Source organism: Leucopleurus acutus (assembly GCF_964270905.1).
Source record: "Leucopleurus acutus genome assembly, chromosome: 12".
NCBI classification, from domain to species: Eukaryota; Metazoa; Chordata; class Mammalia; order Artiodactyla; family Delphinidae; genus Leucopleurus; species Leucopleurus acutus.
Window position 1 is genome coordinate 53,615,227 of NC_139154.1, and position 25,380 is coordinate 53,640,606.

At 39.7% G+C, this 25,380-nt stretch overlaps 1 protein-coding gene across 5 annotated transcripts in view; it reads left to right on the top strand.

Moving 5' to 3' along the window:
* LTBP1 (latent transforming growth factor beta binding protein 1) overlaps positions 1–25,380 on the top strand; it is a 427,411-nt gene that overhangs the window by 244,193 nt on the left and 157,838 nt on the right. For all 5 annotated transcript variants that reach the window (XM_082852057.1, XM_082852058.1, XM_082852059.1 and 2 more), the window contains 2 exons: positions 1,790–1,892; positions 5,913–5,984. In XM_082852057.1, coding sequence (XP_082708183.1) covers positions 1,790–1,892; positions 5,913–5,984 — 175 coding nt within the window. The remainder of the gene's footprint in view (positions 1–1,789; positions 1,893–5,912; positions 5,985–25,380) is intronic.

Sequence of the window (25,380 nt, forward strand, 5' to 3'; positions counted from 1 at the left end):
GTCACCACCTGCCCCAGCTTTTTGTCCCTGAGTTCTGCTTGCTAGCCTGGGCGAGTTTACTAATTTCCATGGTTTTTCCCAGAACCACCGCTTGCTTGAATGGATGGCAACTAGTTTGTTGGTTTCCTAGTTCCTCAGGTTGTTTGCTCCTTTCTTCCACTTTTATTGAGCGTTTATTTGCAATGTGTACTGTGTATTGGGATATAAATAAGATACATCTGTGTGTTTAATTAAAATGCGTAGTGGGAGCAGTGGAATTGTGTAGAAAGTGCCCCGGAGTAGAGGGGATGGTTGGAGGAACTTGCTGAAATTGAGGAGAGAGGAGGCTTTGTGGTGAGGGTTCTGCAGGACTGGGGATTAAGGGATAAAGAAAGTTTCTCAAGGCAAAAGAAGAAGGAAGGGCGTTCCAGAGAGGAGAAACTTTTGGAAAGACAGTTTGTACAGAAGATAAGGAGTCCTTTGGTGTGCCTGAAGAATGGATGTAGAGAGGTGGAAGGGGACAGAGAGAAAGATTGTCTAAGGTGAGAACAGGAAGGTCCCATGTATCATGCTAGGGAGGTTGCAGTCTTCAGACAGTGGAGAGTCGCTGAAGGTTTTCAATCAGAGTGATGTGATCAGACTTGTCTTTGGAAAGATGACTCTGGAAACCATTTGGAGAATCTTACAGAGACTGAGGCAGAGGAAGGCAGAGGGGCCCCTTAGATCTGGGGCGTGGGCTTAGCCTGCACAATAGGGATGAGGAGTCAGGTGGCCCTTCCTGCACAGCTGGCCTCCAAATCCATGCACAGAGCAGAATCTGTTGTCCTAGAGCCTTCCCACCCCCACTGAGTTGGTCTGACTTTAGGATCCTGCCTCTCAGCCTCTTCTGACCTTGGTTGACCATAAGATGAGATGGATCTTCACATCTGTCAACTCGTGTTGCTCAGGTGGCCTCTGCGCCTGGTTCTTCTGCCTGCTGGCCTGACTTAAACCTGCCAGCACCTTCCTAGCTTGGCTGACTTCCCTGGGTCAGGGTGCCTGGAGCCTTTTGTCCAGAGCTGATCTGGCTCAGCCGGTGATCATATCCTGTCCCTGCCCAGGCCTTGGTGTTACAGGAGGACCAATGGCCTCTTTAGGTGGGATCTGTGCCACATTCTCAAGGTCTCTGTACACGCCTCACCCTTACAGCCCTGTTCCCTGAGTGTCCACAGCAGAGATTTCAACAGACAATTAAACCTCAAATTTAAAAAGTTTATCTTTTATTAATTTTTAAAATTTTTTAAAATTAATTTTTTAATCAGAGTATAGTAGATTGCAATGTTGTGTTAGTTTCTGCTGTACAGCAAAGTGAGTCAGTTATACATATACACATATCCACTCTTTTTTAGATTCTGTTTCCATATAGATCATTACAGAGTATTGAATAGAGTTCCCTGTACTATACAGTAGGTTCTTATTAGTTATCTATAAAAAGTTTATCTTTTAAGTTTTGAGGTTCTTACTAAGGAAGAAATGACATTGGAGAGTTAAGTTTTATAAAGTGCTCTGAACAGTGACAGGTTTTCTGAAGACCCTAAAAATGCCAAGGAGCTCTTGGAAATATGCATGTTTACTTGAGTGCGATATTGTGTGCTGGTGTTTTGTTCTGAGGTTTTAGAGGTCCCCCTGCCACCCCCCCACCCCCCGCCGCCCCGTTCTGTGTCAATAACAAGGGAACTGTTTTATAATGTGGCTGTGAAGCACAGCAGTGCTCTGGAGCTGGGCATCCTGCATTCAATTAACCTTTGTATTTCACACCTCATCATTGCAGTGTGGCAAAGCGCTTCCTGGCCTTTCGAAGCAGGAGGACTGCTGTGGAACCGTGGGTACCTCCTGGGGCTTTCATAAATGCCAGAAATGCCCCAAGAAGCCGTGTAAGTGACGTATCATCATTCCTTTGCAGGTTAATGTAACGTATCTGTTTCCTTATGATTACGGTTTTAATGGTGAGACAACATTAGACTTCAAAGAAATCGCATTGAATTGTAGAACGCAGTGTGATAAGTTGCATTTTCAGAAACCTTGCAAGTCTGAGAAAGCTTTCACATGGATTCTGTTTATTCATAAACACAGTTATCAGTTGCCTCGTCCAGCTGGATTACTTATTTAAAAAAAAAAGTCTTTAGAAAGGGGATGTGCTATAAGTAGGCTCTATTTTCTGAGGTGAAAGAAAAATAAGATCTCTTTTAAAATGATAATTAAATTTCCAAACCCTATAAAAGTCAGAGCAGTTGCTATTTCTTAAATTACATTCCTTAAATGAAATTTTTATTAATATCCACGACTTCTCTTGTAGTTTTTATTACACTATAGGTTTTCAAATTTCACTGAAAGGAAAAGCTAAAATGGAGAAATGAATGATTGCTGATTTGTGAAAGAGAAACTTACAGTCACTAGGACACAGTGCTTTTCTCCTTTTCCTCTTAGTTGCTACTGTTAAACTATCACATTTTCGTGACATGAATCTCTGTGACACCCACATGCATTTAGTCTATAAAATTTGTTGTTCAGAACCTGTTGAAGTGAATAAATCCAGATGTACATCTTTCTATTACTTTTTTCACAATTTTTCTAATACTTTTCAGAAAGCCAGAGGTAACTTGTTTTAAGTTGAGCTTTTTTCCTCTTATTCGTCGTGTTTTTGCCAAGAAAACAAGTGATGTTTTTCTCTTCATCATCTTTTGCTTTGTGTTACTGAAGATTTTTATAGTTTTTTTAAATAGTTTATGCTGCAAGGATTTTCTCATTGGCTTCAATTGGCTAAGTTTTATTTACCCTTCTTTAAACGTCTTGATTTGATTGATATTCTCAACTGCCTTTTAAACCTGTTCAATCTAGGATCTGCCATTTTAGAATCACTGCTCCATAGGTCTGTCTTACATACTGTTCTTCCATCGCCATCATAATTTGTTTTAAATAAATTGTCTCTCTTCCTTGTCTTTCAGACTTACATGTTCCCTAAATCTTTTGATGTCTACATTAATTCCACTTATTTTCTTGATAATTGCTCCTATCTTCCTTTAGAGGAATAATTTTTGGAAACACCTACTAAAATTTCTGACAATTAATGAATTCTTCACATAGGGGGGGAAAAACCGCGTAAATAAAGACATTCAGTACCGAGACATTGTCCCCAGTGGACTTTCTCTGAGTTTCAGTAATGATTACCAATGTGAATTTCCAGCAAGTGGGTTGAGTGAGATGGTCCTGCCTCACTGAAAGATCCATCTGCCTAAAATTATTGTGGCAACCTGACGGAAGGGACATCTAGGGGACATCTGGTATGATTTCAAGAGCATGGAGTTTCAAGTTAGGTAGACTAGAGTTTGACTCCAGCTCTGTCATTTGCTGTGGAGTCTTGTGGATCATGAAACGAGTCTATATTTAAAATGTTGAAGAAGCATTGCCTTTTAAAAAATGTCTTCCCTTCATTTTTGGGTAAGTTTGTCTTCAGGAATATTGTGATGGGTGGTATGTTTCCCACTGCTAAGTCTAAGGGCTGAGGAAAGAAGTCCAAATCTTACAGCTTGGTTTTGGGGCTACGTTTATGTTCACTAATACTTTTTCCATTTTATCTCTTATTTTTCTTTTCCGTTTCTCCCCTTCTCTGTGTATCTTTTGCTTATTTAGCCTTTTCCTCTTTCCTCTTATTTCCAAATCCCAGCGTTGCAAGACAGGGACAGAAGTTAAGAGTAAAGGGAATCATACTGTTGTGTTTTTCTGTTTTGCTTTGTTTTTTAATCCCTAACTCCTGACCTTCTATCATTTTCTATCTAGCATTTTATCATCTGGGGATAAATTCACTGCTTTATATGCTTTTATATCTTAATATGATAATTTAAGTAGAACATGAAAGTACAAAGTTGCTATCACTTTTAACTAAAGGCTGATGAAAATAAGATGATATATGGGCTCGCCTAACGTATAAATTGAAGACATTGATTCTGTTTCACGAAGAGCAACGCAGATTATGTATGAAGTAAACTATTAACATCTTGACATTTACTCCTTTTGTGCCGTCCTACGATGTGACTCACTCCCAAGAAACACACTCAGGGTCACATTCTTCCTGTGTCGTTTAACAAACTTGCCTTGGTTGGTACTAATCTAAATCATACTCGTTTTGGAAAAGAGCGGACTTTCCTTGGCTTTAGACGCTGGGTTCTGTGTTCCATGCCTTTTTTTTTTCACTCAAAGTAGTTCAAAATTCAGTTTTCAGGTGGCTCTTATTTAATGTTTTGAAGTTTTTGTTTAGCCACATACAGAAGGACCTTGCATTGTTGATCAGTTCTTACTGTGAAAACGTAATTTTAAATCTGCAAATAATTTCATTAGAGAGTCTGTACTCTATTAAAAATGTACTTGGTATGAACAAGTCGCTTGTCCTTTAAACATTTTTAGAAGAAAATTAGCATCAAATTCTAAACGGAAGAAGAATTTAAGATCATCTGGTCCAGCTCTTTCTGCCTTGAGGTAGATGACTGTTAATTTTTAAACAAGATATGATCTCTCTTTTGCCTTTGAACAATTCACAGACAGAGATAGCACAGTCTCTGTAGGTAACCTGCTACAAGGTGTCCTTGTTATATGGGATAAGGCTGGACATGTGGCCAAGAGCCTGAATGGGCGACTCCCCCTGTACCAACCTCTTTTTTCTTTTAACCCAACATTTCCAGATTCCTCACTTTAACCATTTTCCGGCAGGAGAAATACGGCAAAGAAAGGAAGTAATAGAGGAGATGAATGCCACTAGTAAATACTCACGCTGTTCACTAGTGGTGAGAATAAACAGCATGTGTTAGGGGCAAAATAATTTTATTTTTCCAAAGAAAATTTCCATTTTACTTGCAACTTTCTTTTTTTTTTTTTTACTCCTTGTTCAGGTCTTCGAAGTGGTTTGACCATTCATCCTATTTTGATGACAGCCCATCTTCTGTTACTCATTGTCTTAATAAAATAACACCTTATTGCAGGAAACAATGATATCTGGGCTTATTTTTGTCAGGCATTGCAGTAAGCATTTTGTATAAATTATCTCTAAACTCCACAACAACCCTGACCTGCTCAGTAGATGGGAATACTCCCATAGTACAGAATTCCATTTGAAACCCAGGAAGCTTATCTTCCAAGGTGGCAGAGCCAAGATTTGAACCTAGGTCAACTTGGTCCCAGAACTTATGCCAGAAAGGTTCTCGGGTATCACGTTAGGATGTCAGAATTTCAGTGACTAGGATTTTGTTGATAAATTGGTGACCGCGACATTTGTATTGTTGATGAGTTTTCTGAGTTGATGAACCATACAACTGATCAGAGCAGCCCTTCAGCTCTCCCAGCTTCCTCTCCTCACCTTCTATTCTTCCCAGCTTCATGGTATAGAGAATCAGCTCATCACTGGAATATGTGAGCCTGTAAATGAGGCAAGCATACAATTTATTGTCTAAACTGGGACACTTTTAAAAGTGAAATGGCGTGCTATTGATGAACTTTGCTGGATCAAAGGTATCACCAAGGGTTGTCTGAGGCAGACCAGGATGTATAGTCACCCGCTCTGAATTTATAAGAAAATTCAACTGCCTGTAGTTAATCATTGGGGAGGAATTGATTCTTTTTTTTTTTTTGGTAGTAAATAATCACTAATTGCAAGAAAATATAGAACAGTCTTATGATTCTTTGAACTAACATAATCAAGATTGACAACTAACTGAGATTTGTCTGTTGCAAAATATGAGGTATACTGAAAAACAAGGAAAATGTGAAAGAAATGCATAGACCTTGGGTTGGTATCTTAGAAATAAGATCACTGATGCTTTATATGGCTTTGGTTACCACATATAGTAGTTTAGGGTTTTAAGAATTTAAACTAAGCATGTAACATAACTGTTTCTTCTTTACAGCTTATCATGGATATAATCAAATGATGGAATGTCTACAGGGTTATAAACGGGTTAACAACACCTTTTGTCAAGGTAAGATTAACTGACTGCGTTGGTGTATGAGCTCAACAGTTGTTTGGCTTTTGAGAAACCTGAGTTGTTTTGCCATGCTTTGTTCATTAGCCCAGCATGTGAAGGTTACACAGAGAACCACCTCTTGCTCCCTCTGTTTGGGAAATAGAAGTTTAGTGTGTTGTTGCTAGAATTACTTCACTACCATTTAAACTTTATGGAACTTTTCCCCCTTCTGTCTATTTGTGATGAAATCCAGGAGAGTTGGGATTACATCATGGAGCCCTCTGTGGGCTCCACGCTAGTCACCTCCTGTCCACGTGTGGGTGTGTGTGCATGTGAGCACATACATGGACCTAGAAGTGCTACTTCTTTACTGACATATAATTGGGCAGCAGAGTCCCCTTTTTTCTTTCATCAGACTATTTCTGGCTACCTTGAAGTATTCAGGTATTAAATATCAGAGCAAACACACATTTCTTAGTCAATAGGGTAAAACTATGAAACTATGTAGTTAAATGTGAAATGCCCTGAGTGCTTTTTTTTTTAATGTATTTATTGGAGTATCATTGCTTTACAATGGTGTATTAGTTTCTGCTTTATAACAAAGTGAATCAGCTATACATATACATATATCCCCATATCTCCTCCCTCTTGTGTCTCCCTCCCACTCTCCCTATCCCATCTAGGTGGTCACAAAACACCGAGCTGATCTCCCTGTGCTATGCGGCTGCTTCCCACTAGCTATCTATTTTACGTTTGGTAGTGTATATATGTCCATGCCACTCTCTCACTTCGTCCCAGCTTACCCGTCCCCCTCCCCGTGTCCTCAAGTCCATTCTCTACGTCTGCATCTTTATTCCTGTACTGCCCCTAGGTTCTTCAGAACCATTTTGGTTTTTTCTAGATTCCATATATATGTGTTAGCATACAGTATTTGTTTTTCTCTTTCTGACTTACTTCACTCTGTGTGACAGTCTCTAGGTCCATCCACCTGACTACAAATAACTCAATTTCGTTTCTTTTTATGGCTGAGTAATTTTCCATTGTATATATGTGCCACATCTTCTTTATCCATTCATCTGTTGCTGGACACTTAGGTTGCTTCCATGTCCTGGCTATTGTAAATAGAGCTGCAGTGAACATTGTGGTACATGACTCGTTTTGGTTTTTTTGTTTGTTTTTTTAAATAAATTTATTTATTTTTTTTGGCTGCATTGGGTGTTTGTTGCTGCACGCGGGTTTCTCTATTTGCGACGAGTGGGGGCTGCTCTTAGTTGCGGTACACAGGCTTCTCATTGCGGCGGCTTCTCGTTGTGGAACATGGGCTCTAGGTACGTGGGCTTCAGTAGTTGTGGCACTCAGGCTCAGTAGTTGTGGCTTGCGGGCTCTAGAGCGCAGGCTCAGTAGTTGTAGCACATGGGCTTAGTTGCTCCACAGCATGTGGGATCTTCCTGGACCAGGGATTGAACCCGTGTCCCCTGCATTGGCAGATGGATTCTTAACCACTGCGCCACCAGGGAAGCCCATGTGGTACATGACTCTTTGAATTATGGTTTTCTCAGTGTATATGCCCAGTAGTGGGATTGCTGGGTCGTATGGTAGTTCTATTTTTAGCTTTTTAAGGAACCTCCATACTGTTCTCCATAGTGGCTGTATCAATTTACATTCCCACCAACAGTGCAAGAAGGTTCCCTTTTCTCCACACCCTCTCCAGCATTAATTGTTTGTAGATTTTTTGATGATGGCCATTCTGACTGGTGTGAGGTGATACCTCATTGTAGTTTTGATTTGCATTTCTCTAGTCATTAGTGATGTTGAGCATCCTTTCATGTGTTTGTTGACAGCCCTGTGTGCTTTTGTCCAATGTATATGGAAACATACAGTCAAGGGACCTTCAGAAATCATCCAGTTCAGTGTCTATACTTTACAAGTGAGGATATTCAAGCCCAGACTGGTTAAATGACTTTCCTGTGGCTAAATAGAGCTGAAGTTGTAACTCACGTTTACCAGTGCCTAGTTTAGTATCCATATATGATAGCAAATTCGTTTCAGTTACTTTGGGAGGTGCCCAGTTAATGCGGCTCATTTCCTAGTACGCATCTAGGATGAAGGTGGTGGTGTTAGTAACTTATGTGTACTTTGGAATAAATGTTGAAAGAGACTCCAAGAGTCTTATTGAACGAAAATCCATATCAAAACACAGCACATGTCCTTGGACTTGTGGTTTCAGGCTCTCTCTTCTTGGCCAGTATGTGTTTATAGGGCTGAGTAGATTTAGGTAATGTTAACAATATATAGATTAATCCCTATTAAAATGGTTCATGTCAAAGGAATATCTTAATTACCTGAGAATTTTCTCAAGTAAATTGTCTCTATAATACTGTGTCTGTTTAACTTTTATGATTTGTAGAGCTTTTACTGACTTAAAAAGAATCTTTGTTTTTGAAATGCACATAGATATACCATGTCTTTAAAAAGTTTTGCCTTCAAATATTATAAGCCCTCATCCTAGATGAAAGAATGTTGGCAAAGGAGAGGTTGCCCAGGGTGCTTTTTGAGAAACATCTGCAAACTTGTAGTACTGCTAGGTACATGGGAGTAATGGGTTAATTAACATTATGTAAGAATCAGTAGAATTTAAGATATTATAAAAAGTTCATATTATATGGATGGAAGGTTGAATTAAATGGATGGAAGAATGAATAGATGGCTAAATGTATATTCTACAGTATAAACCAAGTTGTTTCACAGATTTGGGTAAAAATATACATGAAAAGCCCTAGCCCATTATGAGGATGTGTTAGTAGAAGCAGAATGAGCAGGGCATTGGAAGTAATGACCTTGTACTCTGCCAATCACACTGAATTTGGGGTTTGGGTATTTGGTGTTCATTATCTTTCGGCTAATAAGGTCAGCCAGGCTTGTGAAGGGCCTGGTGTTAAACATGAGGGTGTTTAGCCTAGAGAAGTTGAGACTGAAGAGAAATATAATGGCTGCCTTACAAACATGGCTTTAAATAAATGTTTGATCAACTTTCCTACAAAACAAGACTTTTATGAGTTGCTTCAAAGGCCAAAGTCAATAGAATGGAGTTATAAGGAGGCATATTTACAACAACTACAAGCAAACCTTTTCTGTGGGTTAGAGTTCCCCATCACTGTAATGAAACACCTTTGGAAGTACTGAGCTTCCAGCACTTAGAGGTGATCCAACAGATCCTTAATAACCATTGGCTTGGGATGCTACAGGGACTTTCTCTCCTATGCAGTACATAATGTTAAATAACTCTGTAGCTTCATTCCAGTACTCTGATGCCAGTATTACTCTGTCACCAAGGACAGAGGTTGTGCATGAGAAGAGGGAAATTACTTTTTGGTCTGTCGCACAATTTTTAGACATGTAGTTTCCTGAAGTGTCCCCCTGATCAGGCATATCTGGTTGCTTCATTAAGCTGTAGAAAGAGGAGGATCTTTATTTATCCTTCACCATCCTAATCCTACATGGCTAATTGGTAGATACTCTCCAGAAATGTCAGATGCTCCTAATTTCTCTGAATGTCAAATGATGAAGAATACACTTATTTTCTCGGGGTGGGGTGGGATTTGGACCTTAAGAATCCCAGTTAGAAACAGAGAGACAGAGAGTGTCCAAGGTCACACAGATAATTAAGAGGCCCAGCTAGGATTAAACTCCCAAGCCACCTCTGTTTCTGTCTGCAGTATGACCTCCTTTACCAATTTTGTATATATCTGTGAAGTATTACTAATGTAGGTACGATATGCCATCTGTTTTGAGAACGAGTAGAAGTCAAAGCAATTAATGTCAATTTGGTTTTGTTTAATAAGAAAGGGTGGTTATCTAACATATTCCTTCCACTGGCTGGTTCAAGGTTCTAACAGTTCATATTCATAAAAATACCACTGTAGAAGTGGGAGTGAAAATTTGCAGGTAATCATTTGCCATCTCATTTAGCAAAATAAAGTGGAGAATCCTTTAAATAATTCCTTGAGGTTTTATTGTTTTTTCCTCTTCTGGTTTGGCCGGTATGGAGTGACCTTTAGCAAGTTTTGTTCATACTGAGCATATCAAATGGTTCCACCTCAGTCAGTTGCACTGATGTTCAGTAACGCCAAATCCTGGCTTATGTCTGTCTCAGGAAGATACTTGCAAAACAGTGTTGTACTTTTTGGCGTGAATTCTGGAGTGAAGTATCACAGAAAATTCTGTTTCATGGTGCCTCAAGAAGGCACAGATAAATTACACCACAGAGAAGATTGACTCATAACATAATATGAATCTATTGAAATTGCTTTTGAGAGAAGGGCTTAATTTCACTCCCTTGGTGATATTATTGGTCACTAAAATTGGGTAGAACTTTCTCACATTACATATATACACTTGGATTTTCCTAGAGCCTTGAAGCCTTTTGATTTTATGCTGCAGTTTTTCAAAAAAAGCCCATTAACCATCTAATTACTTGTGCATTCCACATTGTTCTTGGAGTTTAATGTCTTCTCAGTTTACAAAGCACATTTAAAATTAAAGTGATTAATAACTAGAATTACATTATTTCCTTCAACTAAGTGAATTAATGTCCTGAAACAACTTTTCATAATGGCCACTCCGTAACAAAGAACCAACTGTTCACAAGTTAATTTGAGGAGCTTTCAAATAATTGCCCTAAAAGTTGGGTTCTTTTCCCCCTCCTTTCTGGTGGTGCTACAGTTATCTTTTCAAAGGAATGATTTATTACATGTAAACACATGGAGCTCTAAAACCTTGCCTCACTACCCTCAACATTATGGAATTGTTATAATTTGCTTCATTTATCATAACAAACAATACAATTAAATTTCCTGGTGGATCTAGAGCAGCTTTTGTCATTTGATTATTATTGTAAAGTTTTGATGTAGAACTAGAATTAAATGAAGTAGTACCTCATGGAAATGATCATAGGAACTCCTACTTTCATACTTCTTCCCTGCATTTTGATTAGTCATTTGCCCATAACTTTGCCATGAAATAAATGAGTTCTTAAAAATTAGGTGTAAATCTAACTTTTAAAACTAGAATTGGGTTCTGAAATTACTTGGGGACCAGTCTTTCCAGTGAAATCTTTTATTAAAAGCAAATATCTCTTGATATGCTAAAATCACTTACCTGTTTGATTTTATAACTGTAAATTAATCAATCTACTGTTTTCTACATTTTTAGCATGTGCAGAGGTGCTGCGGGCAATGCCAAAATACACAGCTAGAAGACGTCTACACTTTTAGAATCCAGTGTATGCATATTCCTTTTTCGAGAATAATTTTGAAATCTTTAAAAAATATTCCATAATCCACAAACATTAGTTGGTGGAGCACTCCTGAGCTACAGACTGAGGATATGTGATGAATGATGAATAAGACATTGGTCTTGCCCTTTGGATTTAGTGTAATTAAATCAGTTTGAATCAGCAGGATGTGATTTGCTTTGTTCACTCATCCATCTAGCTGAATTTCAGCTGCCTCCAGATGAGCCTGTTAAAGCAAGTACGAAAGAGCTGTCCACATAACTTTCTTTTGGCATTATTTTATTACACTGGTTATTCTGCTTTAATAAAATAAATTTACAACACAGATACACTAAGACAGTAATACTCTATTAAAACTTTCACTGCAGGTCTCCTTTTTGATAGAAAGTGCCCCGATGTGCATCTAAAACTGAATTGTATTCAGACCATAGGAAAGATAATGCACTGTTTTTTTCAGGGGCATCTCTCTGTCATTAAGTGAAACTCACCAATCTTGGTTAATAATCCATATAAGGAAGCTGTACATGGAACTTCTTGGTTATGAAGAGCTTGTCTGGACTGTAGCTTACATTTCAGACGCCTTAATGATCGTCAAAAAATTGCTTGTGAATGGAGTATGGTGAACACATAGAGGAACACTGGTCTTTGAGTGCTTTGAGGGGACTAGAAAGTACAGGAGAGACCCTCAGGAAAACTGACTTGGCTGGAGAAAAGAATGTGGCCTATGGCATAGTGTTGGGTTAAAACAGACAGGTAGGATGAGATGAAGTGATGCCTAATTTTAAGACAAATTTCTTATGTTTCTTGTGATTAATTGCATGTATCATTTGTAATATATTGCATGTATCATTTGTAATATAACGGGCTTTGTGTTACATGCTGGGAAAACAGCTGTTGGATTTACACTTCTTTTAACATAGAAATGTCCAAAGGCCATTATGACAACTTCTTGCACATTTAAAAGAAAATGGATTTGTGGCTTAGAGAAGAGTTATCATTTTAGAATTATCTTCAAAGGTATGGTTAATGTAAATAGTCTTTTTCATACAGTTAATAGTAAAATGAATTTACTGACACTGTATCAGTTTTTGCACTCAGCATTGTTTCTTGTGTCCTCTGCTTGCTTTGTGGGTTCATGTTTTCTTTTGTGGTAGGATTGCCAGGTAAAATATAGGATGCCCAGTTAAATCTGAATTTCAGATAAACAGCAAATAATTTGGGACATGTATTTTAAAAGTATTAGTTTATCTGAAATTCAAATTTAACTGGGTATCCTGTATTTTTATTTGCTAATTTATATTTTTAGATCACATCCCTTAACAGCTCTTTAAATGGGGATCACTGAGAAGTATATACTTTACATGTCTGAGAATATCTTTATTTTGAGCTCATTCTGTAACAAGATTAGTCGGGTGTACAATTCTAGGATAACAGTTACTTTCCAACAATACTTTTGACCTACATTATACCAGTGGCTTTCTGACCTCTTTTTGATACTTTCTTCCTTTGTAGATAACGTTTCTCTCTTTGGAGGTCATCTCTGAATTCTTTATGTTTTGTAGTTTTACCACGATGCGTGTCTATATTTGGATTTATCTTGATTTTACTCAGTAGGCAGAGTGTTGTGTCGTCCATCTGATGACTCAGGTCTTTCCTCAAATTTGAAAAATGATCTGCTGTTATCTCTTAAAATATTGTTTCTCCACCGTGCTTTTCAGCTGAAACTCCTTTTAGACAAGTGTTGGAGCCTCTGGTTTTCGTGTCTCTTATAACACGTCTTTTGTGCTTTTATCCTCTTGTCTTTTTTGCTGCCTTATGCGTGAATACCTCAGTTCTGTCTTCCAATTTTCTAATTGCTGCTTTACTATGCCTATCTAGATTCTATCCCATCTGTTACACTTTTAATTCTAAGATTATTTTTCAGTTCCAAAATTTCTCATTGTTTTTCATAGCTAACCTGTTCTTTTTTCATTTTTTAAAATGTATTTAACTTTTTAAGCAAACTGAAAAGTTTAGCTGGATTTTAGTTGCTGAGGGAGGAGTGTTTTTGCATAAATAGGTTTAGTTTGTTATCCTCAGTTGTTAAACCCACTTTTGACTGGAGACGTATTACAGCCACAGGCGTTTGTTTCTGCCAAAATCCCCTGGTCAGTAATGTGTTAAACTCCTGGCTTCCCCTGCTGCTTTCTAGACAGCAGACCCAGAGCTTCAGTGACCACCAGCTACCATGTATTTCTGTACCATTTCAGGTTTACTGGGATGTTGACCTCGGTTTTTGACCTTGATATTTTATCTGTAATTGCTTTATGTTAGGAACTGGGGTGAATGCCAAAGCACGAACTTACTGTGTTACTTTAAAAACAAAAACAAAGTGTCCATATCAGGATTGAGGTTTTTTTTTTTTTTAAGAGATCAGTATCAGAATGTGGTTTTGTTTTTGTTTTTGTTTTTGCGGTACGCGGGCCTCTCACTGCTGTGTCCTCTCCCGCTGCGGAGCACAGGCTCCGGACGCGCAGGCCCAGCGGCCACGGCTCACGGGCCCAGCCGCTCCGCGGCACGTGGGATCTTCCCGGACCGGGGCAGGAATCAGCGTCCCCTGCATCGGCAGGCGGACTCTCAACCACTGCGCCACCAGGGAAGCCCCAGAATGTGGTTTTTAACATATATATACATGTATCAATATATTTTTATTTATTTATTTATTTATTATTGCTTTTCCTTTAGAATACAGAAAAGCTTTTTAGAAAACTTCATAGTATATAATTGTTATCCACAGATAGTCTTTTTAACCGTTGTAATTAAGCAGCCCATCAACATAAATTTATTCACCACCTGCCGTGCATTCACTCATTTGTTTTATGGATATTTAATGACGATTTAAGTGGGGGCACACTGAGAAATATATTAATAAAACTCAGTTCCTACCCTTACAAAAATCACTGTCTCACATATAATTAAAACATCAAGGCAGCATGTAGTTAGTGCTGTAAAAGAAATGAACCAAACACTATGCAGTTTCAGAGGACAGTTCCCATTGAGTTCGAAAATCACAGATGGCATTTAAAAACATATTCCTTTTAAAAAAAAAGCACTTTCTTTCCTGTTTATAAAAATAATTCACACCTATTGTTTAGTACTTAGGAACTAGAGAAATGTATAGAAAATAAAAATACCAAATAAATGTATTTTGTTATATTTTCTACCAATCATATATATATGTATATATATATATACATATATATAAATTTGAGATTATATTTCATGGATAGTTGTGAAAACTGTGTTTTTACTTAATAGATAATGAACACTTTCTGATATTGTTAAATAACCTTCTAAAAATTATTTTAATGCTGACATAGAATCCCAGTTAATGGATATAGGATAATTCATTTAACCATTCCCCTGAAGTTGGATTTTCAGATTAGTTTCTTTTTTTCCTTTATATATATATAATGCTGTCAGGGGTGTACTTGAACATAAACCTTCATGTGAAGCTATGATTACGTATAGAAGAGACATTACTGGTTCCCAAGCTTTGATTCATCCTATGCACATTAGGCTTCAGAGAGGGTGTACAATTTCCCTTCCCACTAGGCTTAGAGAGCCCACTGACTGTGTCCCTCCTCTCCTTCCTTATTTCCTTTTCTTTACAAATTTGAAACCACAAAAAGGGCAGTTAAGTAGTATGTTTTTCTTCACATAGGCTCTTCACATTTTCATTTAGGCTTTCCCCAGGTACTTTATATTGAATATGGCTATGAGCAAGATTGCTATTTTTTTTTTTAACAATCTTGGAACTAACTCCTGTTGGTTTTAATAATTTTGTCTGAGTTTTGTCTGTAGAAAAATAATTTTACTTTCAAATAATTGTAATTTGGGGAAGACGGTGATATATGGGGCAGGGTAGTTATTAGGGCTGAAAGGAACTAAGACACGGGCGTGGGAAAACATGCACCAGTGGAGGTGGGTAAGTCAGTTGAGGTACCTTGGGGGTTGAGGCAGGCTGAATTTGAAGTTTGTCTGTTACGGTGCCTAAGGCTAGTGAGTGTAAGCTTCTTTCAAGGTTTTATTTTAAATACATGGGAAGTTGATATAGTTTGTTAATTAATTTTGTTAATTTTGTTTTTTCCTTCATTGACATTTTTGGTTTGCTTCAGAGATTTGGGGTTATGACCAAATTGTCATGGAGCTAATATAAATGTCTTCAAATTAGTACAGTCGGCCCTTCACGTTCGTGGGTTCTGCATCTGCAGATATGGAGGGCTGGCTATATTATGCCGTTTGATGCAAAGGACTTGAGCATCCAGAGATTTGGGGATCTGCATGAGGAGAGGGGTCCTGGAGCCAGTCCCTCAGGGATATCAAGGGATGACTGTAGTGAGTGCTCTGGACTCTCCCTCCCTTTTTCTCTCTTTCCCATGCTCCCTTCCTCCCTGTCTCCCCATCTCTTTCAAGGCCCACTCACCTTGTTCTGGGTCTTATTGCAGTGATGGTAACAAGGAACAAGGGAGACGGTGATGATCTGTAGACATAACTATGTTTTTAGTGACAGTGATCCTGACATAGCAAATGCCATAAAAGGTCTAAGTTTGCTAAGCTCTCCAGCTCTCAAGCCCACTTTAACCCTTTTGTACCTACCCCAACTGCTTCCTCTAGTATTCTTAGGTTCTCACCCAACTTTTCTCCAGACTTTCTCCTGAGGTGGAACTAGCTAGGCCACCTGCTGCTCTAATTACTGTTGATTTTCTTTATGTGCTACTTCTTTCCTTATGGTAATACTTGCATAAGAAACTTGATAACCTTCTCTTTTCTAATACAATAAAATTTCCTTTTTGGTCATTATCGCCTACACATCTTTTTATCTACCTGTTTATGTATTTTGCTAGTGTTTATTGAATGCCTATTTAGTGGAGCCATTGGGTTGGGTGCTTCAGCTATGTCATAATTCTCACAGTAACCCTGTGAGATAGTGTTATGTTTTTTTAAACTTGTAGTGAAACTGAGCCCTGAGGCTCAAAGAAATTAAGTAATGGAAGATAGCATACCTGGAGAGTGCTAGCATCTACCTCTGATGCCTGGGCTCCCTCTCCCCCATTCTGTGCTACTAACATTTACTTAGTAGTTTGTAGTACTTCTTATCATGCTTTTTATGTCATTAATTCCTGACAACGACTGCATCTGCTTGTTACAGGTGGGGAAACCATGGCTTAAAGCAGCAGCACTGGGGGGGATATTAGATGCTCTCTGGTTCTTTTACTCTTTAGATCAGACTCTCCTGTTAGGTGCTTTCAGTAACTTGGTTTAGAAATCAGAGTTCTCCACACTTCATTGTTTACTTTCACAGCAAGTTTTCTTGTTTTAAATGTGTCTGCTTTGTAGGTAAAATAAGTGTTTTTCTCTCTTGTTATTAGCAAGCCATTGTACCTTAGTTTTATCCTGAAGTCCTTAACAAGCAGAACTGTTGAGGCCTCTAGAGGCTGTTTGTTTAAGCTTGCATTCCTTTTGAGCACTCCTCCTGAGGCACTCCCCTGCTGTATCACCTCTTCTCCCTTCCCCTGTAAGTTAACAGTTACTTTACTAAAACAATCATGTGTTTCTCACACTTCTGGGGGCAGCTGGACAGTTCTGCTGACCCAGGCAGGCCGGGTATGGGTGATGTCAGCCAGGCTCAGTCTTGGGTCTGTGATCAGCTGATGGCTGCCTGGGGCTGGATGGTCCAGGATGGCTTCAGCAGGGATGGGTCAGCAATCTTCCGCAAGGTGTCTTATCTAAAGCTTTTGAGGCCTAGGCTTGGGATTGACACACTGTCACTTCAGCTGTAACTGGTGGCTGAAGGAAGTCACAGGCCAGCCTGCATTCAAGGAGTGGGAAAATAGACTCTACTTGCTAGTGGGAGAAGTTACAAAGTCACATAGACAGGGTCATGGATACAAAAAGAGGTAGAGAATTGCGGCAATTTTAGAAATCGGTCTGTAACACCTTGAAGATCTTTATTTGTATTACTGGGAGGTCACTTTACGTCTAAACTTATGAGGCCATGTTGAAAAAGTGTTGGTGAAAAAAGTCTGATAATATTAGAAATTATGTAGTTTATTATCTATTTAAATTTTTATTAGTAGTGTAACCTATATATAGAACAATGCACACATCACAGGGAGTTAGCTCAGTGAATATCACAAAGTGAACATAACTGTGTACTTATCACTCAAGTCAAGAAACAGAAGATCCCCTGCACCCCAGAATCCTCCCTCTGTCCCTTCTCAATTTTTACTTTCTCCCTCTTTTCCAGAAGTAATCACTGTCCCGAGTATTATAAGCATAGATGAGTTGTCTTTTTAGGAACTTTCAAATTATCCAGTAAGTGCTTCGTGTCTGTCTTCTTTCACTTAGCAGCATGTGGCCAATACCATTTCTTTAATATTCAGAACTGTGACTAGTGACGTAATATCCATTGATGTTTTCATTTAAAACTTTTCAGTGACTTTTCCCTTCCTTCAGCATGTTCTTCTGTGACTTCTTAGTTTATGCAACACTTGCTACAGTTAATGTTTTCTCTAAAGTTCCCTTCAGTTCCATTAACATAAGGGAATTTATTGCTCTGATATTTCTTTCTTTCCAGGAGGAAATAAGCAATATGTATAGGAGACTAATGTGGGTATGAAAATGAAACTTAGAATCCACTGTTATTGCTATATATTTGGGAAATCATAGTAGAAAGTCAGTAGGTGTGAACTAAGACTGCAGTCAACCAGACTTGATAATTAAGTTATTCAAAGTACTTAAAATGTTTAAAATTCTTTTTATTTACCTATCAGATTCATCACAGTGCTCTGCTGTATTTAGTGATTTAATCCCAGAAACTGGGGGGGGTACTTAATGTGATGCTGAATCATGCTTTGCAGTCTCAATGACCAAGAGGCAATTGATATGTTTTACTGATGTGAAGGTGTTACTTTACTGGCCTAGACATCCTCTTGGAACTCCTGCTGCTTTTTCTAGTCTAAATAGGCACAATATTTTGGGTAAGGATTTAAAGTTTTGATTTGGACCTGAGTATCATTTTAGCATTTAAAATCAGTTTGGGACCCATTCCCATCCATTGTAAAATCATTTTCTGGTGTGTCCTCTTACTGTGCTCCTATCACTGGGATAAGATTCAAAAAGGAAATGTCTGCTTATTTTATTCACTTTTCTTCAGGAAAGACAGTGGTGAAGTGAGTCATTAGCACATTGTGTTTTCCAATAGCTCTTTGACCTTAGTCTCTGGGGCTATAAAATCAATGGGAAGAAGCCTGTTGTATCACGAGTCATGGGGAAAGCCCATAATAGATAATGTTACTATGAATGTTTCAAGGAGAAATTAATGTACTGTCTATAGATTATAGTCGGAAATCCAAGACCAGCAGAGATGTGCATCTTCCATGTGTAGCACACATGTATTGAGAAATAAATACAGGCTGTTCTCTGGGCTCTGATAATTCTTCTATCATGTTACCCTGCAGACAGAAGGATTGGAAGGCAGGGAGTTGTTCCCACAGTGGTTTGCTTCCTTTGAGTGAGTTCAGTGATTGAACCCACCCCATGCTAGGTGATTATTTTATAAATGTGGGACAGTTACAGGTCATGAGACTATGGCTGCAGTAGGGCCTAGGTTGAAACAAATACAATCACAAAGAGACCCATATGGTAGTTCCTGGGGCTGACCCAAGAGAGCAACATTTCACAAAATGTGCTCCACAGACCACTAGGTCAGCTCGATGTTAATAGGTGGTGTGTGAAAAAAGATTCCATGGCCAAAAGTGTGGAGAATACCAAGTTAAACAGAGAAAACCGAGTCCTCGCCAAAGAACTTCTCAGGGGGTCTTCCATGTGCAAACGTATATAGAATATGTAGCGTTTCTCAATCATATTCGGCCACAGAACTCTTCTTTTAGCAGAAGTCTCACAAAGCTTGTGTTTTGTATAAGATACCTTGGGTAAAATTGCTCTTGAATGTTGATCTTCTAACATTTTTTTGTTGCCTTAGCTCCTAAAATAATTTTGAAAAACTTAGGTGTTCACACATTTTTAAGCCAATATCTGCATTTTTTTAATCAAAAATTAAATGGGTGTAGTAGATTCATTTCTGGCATGTTTTATTAAATATGGGCTTTCAACATATTTTCAGCAGCAGCATTGGCTCATTTACTCTATGAATGATGTCTGCCGTCTAACCTAATTGGCAAAACCAGACTTTCTTATGGAATAAATCAGACTTATCCCTTTTCCTGTGACTGTGTCCCTCAGGAGGGATACATTTGTGAATTGTTTATTCGTTTGGTGCCTTTGATAATTTCACATTGTAGGGCAGTGCACCTAGAGAGATTCCAGATGGGCAAGAGGGTGCCTTGAAGAGAAAGCAGACACTGAGTAAAGGAGAGAGGGAAAAGGAGATTGGCAAGTGTGTTGTTAGAGCACTTTTAGAGAAGAAAACACATGAAGGCTCAAGATCTAGGAATTGATTCCCTTAAATAAAAGCATCCAAGCATGGGCCTCCCTGGTGGCACAGTGGTTAAAGATCCGCCTACCAATGCAGGGGACACGGGTTTGAGCCCTGGTCCAGGAAGATCCCACATGCCGCGGAGCAACTAAGCCCATGTGCCACAACGACTGAGCCTGCGCTCTACAGCCCGCGAGCCACAACTACTGAGCCTGTGTGCCTAGAGCCCATGCTCCGCAACAAGAGAAGCCACTGCAGTGAGAAGCCCGCGCACCGCAACCAAGAGTAGCCCCCGCTCAAAGCAACTAAAGAAAGCCCACGCGCAGCAACGAAGACCCAACGCAGCCAAAAAAAAAAAAAAAAAAGTATCCAGGGATGTGTGGACCCAGTGTGAAGCTGCTTCCCGGAGTGGGGGAGTTTAAGAAATACATATGTCCTCTTAGAGAGTGAACTCCTCCTTTATCTAAATTAAGTGATCCCTGTTAAACAGCCAAATGGTCTGTCTGGCTAGGAAAAGTATTTACCTCAGAGGTGGTTTTTTTTCCTGCTTTCAACTGGAAGTCAAATTGCTGAATTGTGTGATGGCATTTCTGTCCATCAGCAAAAACCAGAATCTCCAAAACACTTCATATTTTCACACAGTATAAAGATCTGCATGTACTGTTCTCACCTGGTACCTAACTCCTTTTGGTTACTGGACATGCCTCATTTCCTGTATAAACTTGTGTTACTAAAAAGGCAGTAAATTAGTACTCACTTTGTTAAACATACATACTTTCCTGTAGGAGCATAGATACATAAAAGTGTGTTTATTTCCCACAGGGTACTTATGCTAGTCATGATGTATATTATGCAGTAAATGTCATACTTTATTTATTCCTTGGCATTTTCAACTCTGGCAACTTGCAGATTGTTTTGAAGTCAGGATATTTAAGCTAGGAGCAACCTTGGGGATTATCTGCGTTGCAAGAGAGGAAAGTGAGATCAAGAGAAAACAAATGACTTGCTTTAGGTGACATAATTTAGGATCCTAGTTACGAAACTTGGTCTTAATGAGAGATTTCTCCCATTAGGTTTCCCCATTCTCCCTTAACCCTTTTAAAAAATAAGAGCTTGGACAAAGTTATCTCTATAAAACTGTGAATAACTGTTGTGTTGCTCACCTTCCAAAGTTGTTACGAAGTTCCAGTGAGAGAAGGTGTGCTGTACAAATACAAAGGAGGGTGATGAGGGTCCTTGCCTCATAGTACTAGATTGTTGTTATCATCCTCTGGTGCTGAAATGCTAAGGCTGTGTTACATTAGGTTGTGTAAAGAGTCTCTTGTTGGGCTTCCCTGGTGGCGCAGTGGTTGGGAGTCTGCCTGCCGATGCAGGGGACACGGGTTCATGCCCCAGTCCGGGAAGATCCCCCATGCCGCGGAGCGGCTGGGCCCGTGAGCCATGGCCGTTGAGCCTGCGCGTCCAGAGCCTGTGCTCCGCAACGGGAGAGGCCACAACAGTGAGAGGTCCGCGTATCACACACACACACACACAAAAAAGTCTCTCGTTATGCATATGTCCCAACTACTCTGTATTTTTATACTATCTGGGTAATAGATGCCCCAGCCTTCTGTTTCTTTTGTATTAGGTTGAACCATGTGACACTGCCAATATTCAACCATTTTAAATTTATAAGAAGACCAGTTTGGCATTATTGAACTTGATAAATGGCCAGAGGTTCATGGTAGGCTGTACTGGGCAGAGACACTCTGTAAATGTTCTTAGTGAATGGAGAAGTATGTAAATCTTCATATGAGCCGTAGCCTCCCTGTCCCTCCACCCTAGATTTTGCCTACTCTAAAGTATACACTGGGATGTGTGAGTTTCTCCCTTCCCTTGTGCTTCGGCAAACTTCTAGACTCCCCAGCCCAGCAGCGCAGATGGAGATACGGGGGCGGGGCGGGGCGGGGTGGGGGGTGGTGGCGGTGACTGGTTCTGAGTCAGCTCCTTCTGCCATTCATCTTGACCTTGTTCTTGAACTCAGTAAGCCGTGTTCTATGCAAGTGGTTACACCATTCTTTCAAAGGATAGAATTCCACAATTGTCCAGAGAAATTTGGTGGTCTGCAGAGGGAAAACAATGAACAAATTCGTTTGTTTACCATTGGTTTGTTTTTTTAAACTAAGTGCTACAATATTTTCAGTTTAACCAGAACACATTAAAGGAGATTGGCTGATCCTGTAAAATACGAGACTCCTGAAACAATTATTTTTGTCAAATATAAGTAATTTATAAAAAATTATAATCAAGTTAGAAGTTTTATTTAATTTTAAATAAGAAAATAGCCTGAGGAATTGAAGCCTAAATAGAACTATAATTCATAATTAGCCGATCATGTTTCGTATAATTGTTAAACTTTGGCCTGATCACGCCTCCTCTCAGCATAATCCTTAAACTTCTCATATCCAGAGAGCACACTTTCGGTCAACCCGTGTTTTGCCCTTAATGCATGTGTGAATCTTTAATTTCCTTCAGTTTATTTATGAAGGTCTTAAAGAGCCTGACTACCTCAGAAAGTCATTTAGATAATTGCTCATGTTTCATATTAATTTCTGGGGTTCTAAATTTAACAACACGGGGCATAAGTTTTTTGCCTTTTTTCTTTAAACACAAAAGATATAAACTATCTAGCCACACCACAATCCTCTCAGGAACGAAGCAGGGGATGGAAGAATGAAGTGGCAAAAAATAAGAGAATTCCTATCCAATTTTTAGATTTCAGATTTGGCATATTAGGAATGAACAATTTATGAATGGAATGCTTTTTAAAGTTTTATTTGTGAGTGAGTTGTTGAAACCTGGAATATGATTTTTCACAGAAATAATGTCAGTGATTTTCAAATTTTCTTTACAAATGCCATCTTAGAAGTTCAGGTTTTGAAGCAGACGTAAAGGAACTGCCTTGCTTGAAAGAGGTGTGCCCAGTCTCCAGGGACAGGTCCGCAGGTCACAGTTAAGTCTGATGAATTACCTTAGAGCCCCGGTCAGACATGGTGATGCTAGGATTCTAGTCTTGCAGATCACAAACCACATACGGCCCCGAGCTCAGCAATCTGGGGAACCTAGTCTGTTTTGCTTCTTGCTCGGGCCAAAGCACAGTCTCAGAGACAGCAGGAGACCATCCAGATGTAGACAGTATAGAGGCTGAGTTGAGTGAATGCAGCCCTTCAAGTCCCCTCATGGAGCAAGCACTCACCTCCACTCCATCATTCCTCAGACAACTTTACTTCAGGATGGTCCCTTCTGTACTTATAAACTCAAATTTTCATCCCCTGTGTGTGAGTTTTTCAGTGAGGGCATTATTGACAATTTTCTTTGTCAAGGGGGACTAACCGCACTTTGTTCAGTTCCCTAGTGTCCACCCAGTGAGTGTTCCCCAGTCCTTGGAACAACCCAAAGTGTCCCATAGCTAAGCATAGCCCACTTTGAGAATCAGCTAAGAGGGAAGCAATCTTATTGACCTACAACATCCCTATAGATATTTACGTTGTAGGAGAGATTGCTTTTAGATCTAAATGGCTACTAAATATACGACAAGGAAATGCAGGTCAAAACCACAATGAGATAATACTACACTCCCGCTCAATGACTAAAATGAAAAAGACCGACAGTAATTTGATGAGGACGTGGAGCAGTTGGTACTGGAAATTGACACATAACCACTTAGGACAACTGTTTGACAATGTTTATTGAAGTAAACATGAGCCTTATTTAGTGACCCAGAAATTTTACTCCTAGATATATACCCAAGAGACATGAGTGCCTAGGCCTACCAAAAGAGATACATATAAGAATGTTCACAGGGCTTCCCTGGTGGCGCAGTGGTTGAGAGTCCGCCTGCCGATGCAGGGGACACGGGTTCGTGCCCCGGTCCGGGAAGATCCCATGTGCCGCGGAGCGGCTGGGCCCGTGAGCCATGGCCGCTGAGCCTGTGCGTCCGGAGCCTGTGCTCCGCAACAGGAGAGGCCACAACAGTGAGAGGCCCGCGTACTGCAAAAAAAAAAAAAAAAAAAAAAAAGAATGTTCACAGGTGCATGGTTGGAAATAACCCCCCAAATGTCTCTCAACAGTAGAACAGATAAATTAACTTTGTACTCACACAATAAAATGTAACAGAGCAGTGAAAGATGAACTGTATGCAACAACATTGATGAATCTCTTAGGCATAATAAAGTCAGACAAAAGAATATATACAATATGATTCCCTTTATATGAAGTTTAAGAACAGCTAAGACTAATCAACCATGATGGGAATCAGTATAGTAGTTACCTGTGGGGGCAAAGAGGTTGACTGGGAAGGGACGTGAAGTGCCTGCTGAGGCACTGGGAATGTTCTAAGTCATGATCTGGGTGGTGGTTATACAGTATGTGTGTACACACGTGTACACACTTATCTACTTGTATGTATACATGTATGTATATGCAAAAACCTCATATAGTTGCACACTTAAGATGGATATACTTAGCTGGATGTAACTTTAAAAAGAAAAAATCTTGGAAATTTAATCTCTAATTTATAGTATTTTCTAGAATATGATAAAAATAAATTGAGGTGGTTGAGGGAAATGGGAGTTTTTCTGGAAGCTGTGAGAGTGTGTCCATGCTTCTGGGTTTCTGGAGCCAAAATTAGGGGAAGTGGTATTGCTAGGGGCACAAGCTGATTAGAATAGAGATGGTAGGAAAAGGGAAGGGAAAATTTTATATGATTCCTCTTCTTCACTCTACTTCTTCCTGTCTTTAGCCATAGTGTTTTTGTTTAAGGCTTAATTTCTGTCCTCCATTCCCATGGCATCATGGTCGAAGTGGTAGGCAATGTTGAGAGTCAAAGAGGGGACATTGGAAGAGAGCATAAGGTAGTGGTTGTGTACCAGGTATCTATGCTTTGTGGGGGACAAACACCACCTTAACCTGCAGGGAGGTTAGCCAGCAGGGAGACTGGATGGTACTGTCCTAGAAACTTCCAGATAAGGGAAAATTCTGGGTCCCAAGAGGTAAACACGGAAGGTGTGATGGTGCAGTCAATGAACAGGAGTAAAAGCCCCTCAGAGAAAGAGGAAGGCTGATGATCACACCCTAGTGGGAACATGAGGGGAAACAGTGGTCCAGCCTTTTTGACCACAACTGGCTGGTTACCCAAATTTGAGGTTTAAGTGGGGACATACAATAGGGGATTCGCTTGTACCATGTAAGCCCCAACTGGACTTGGCACTCTTCCTGGTCCTTCATGGTGGTTCTCTTAAAGAGAATGAGTTACAGGGGGATATTTTCAATCACATGCTGTGCATAAATGTGCGTTATAATACAACACACACTCTGATCAAGAGTAAGATGGCGGGGCTTCCCTGGTGGCGCAGTGGTTGAGAATCTGCCTGCTAATGCAGGGGACACGGGTTCGAGCCCTGGTCTGGGAGGATCCCACATGCCGCGGAGCAACTAGGCCCGTGAGCCACAACTACTGAGCCTGCGCGTCTGGAGCCTGTGCTCCGCAACAAGAGAGGCCGCGATAGTGAGAGGCCCGCGCATCGCAATGAAGAGTGGCCCCCGCTTGCCATAACTAGAGAAAGCCCTTGCACAGAAACGAAGACCCAACACAGCAAAAA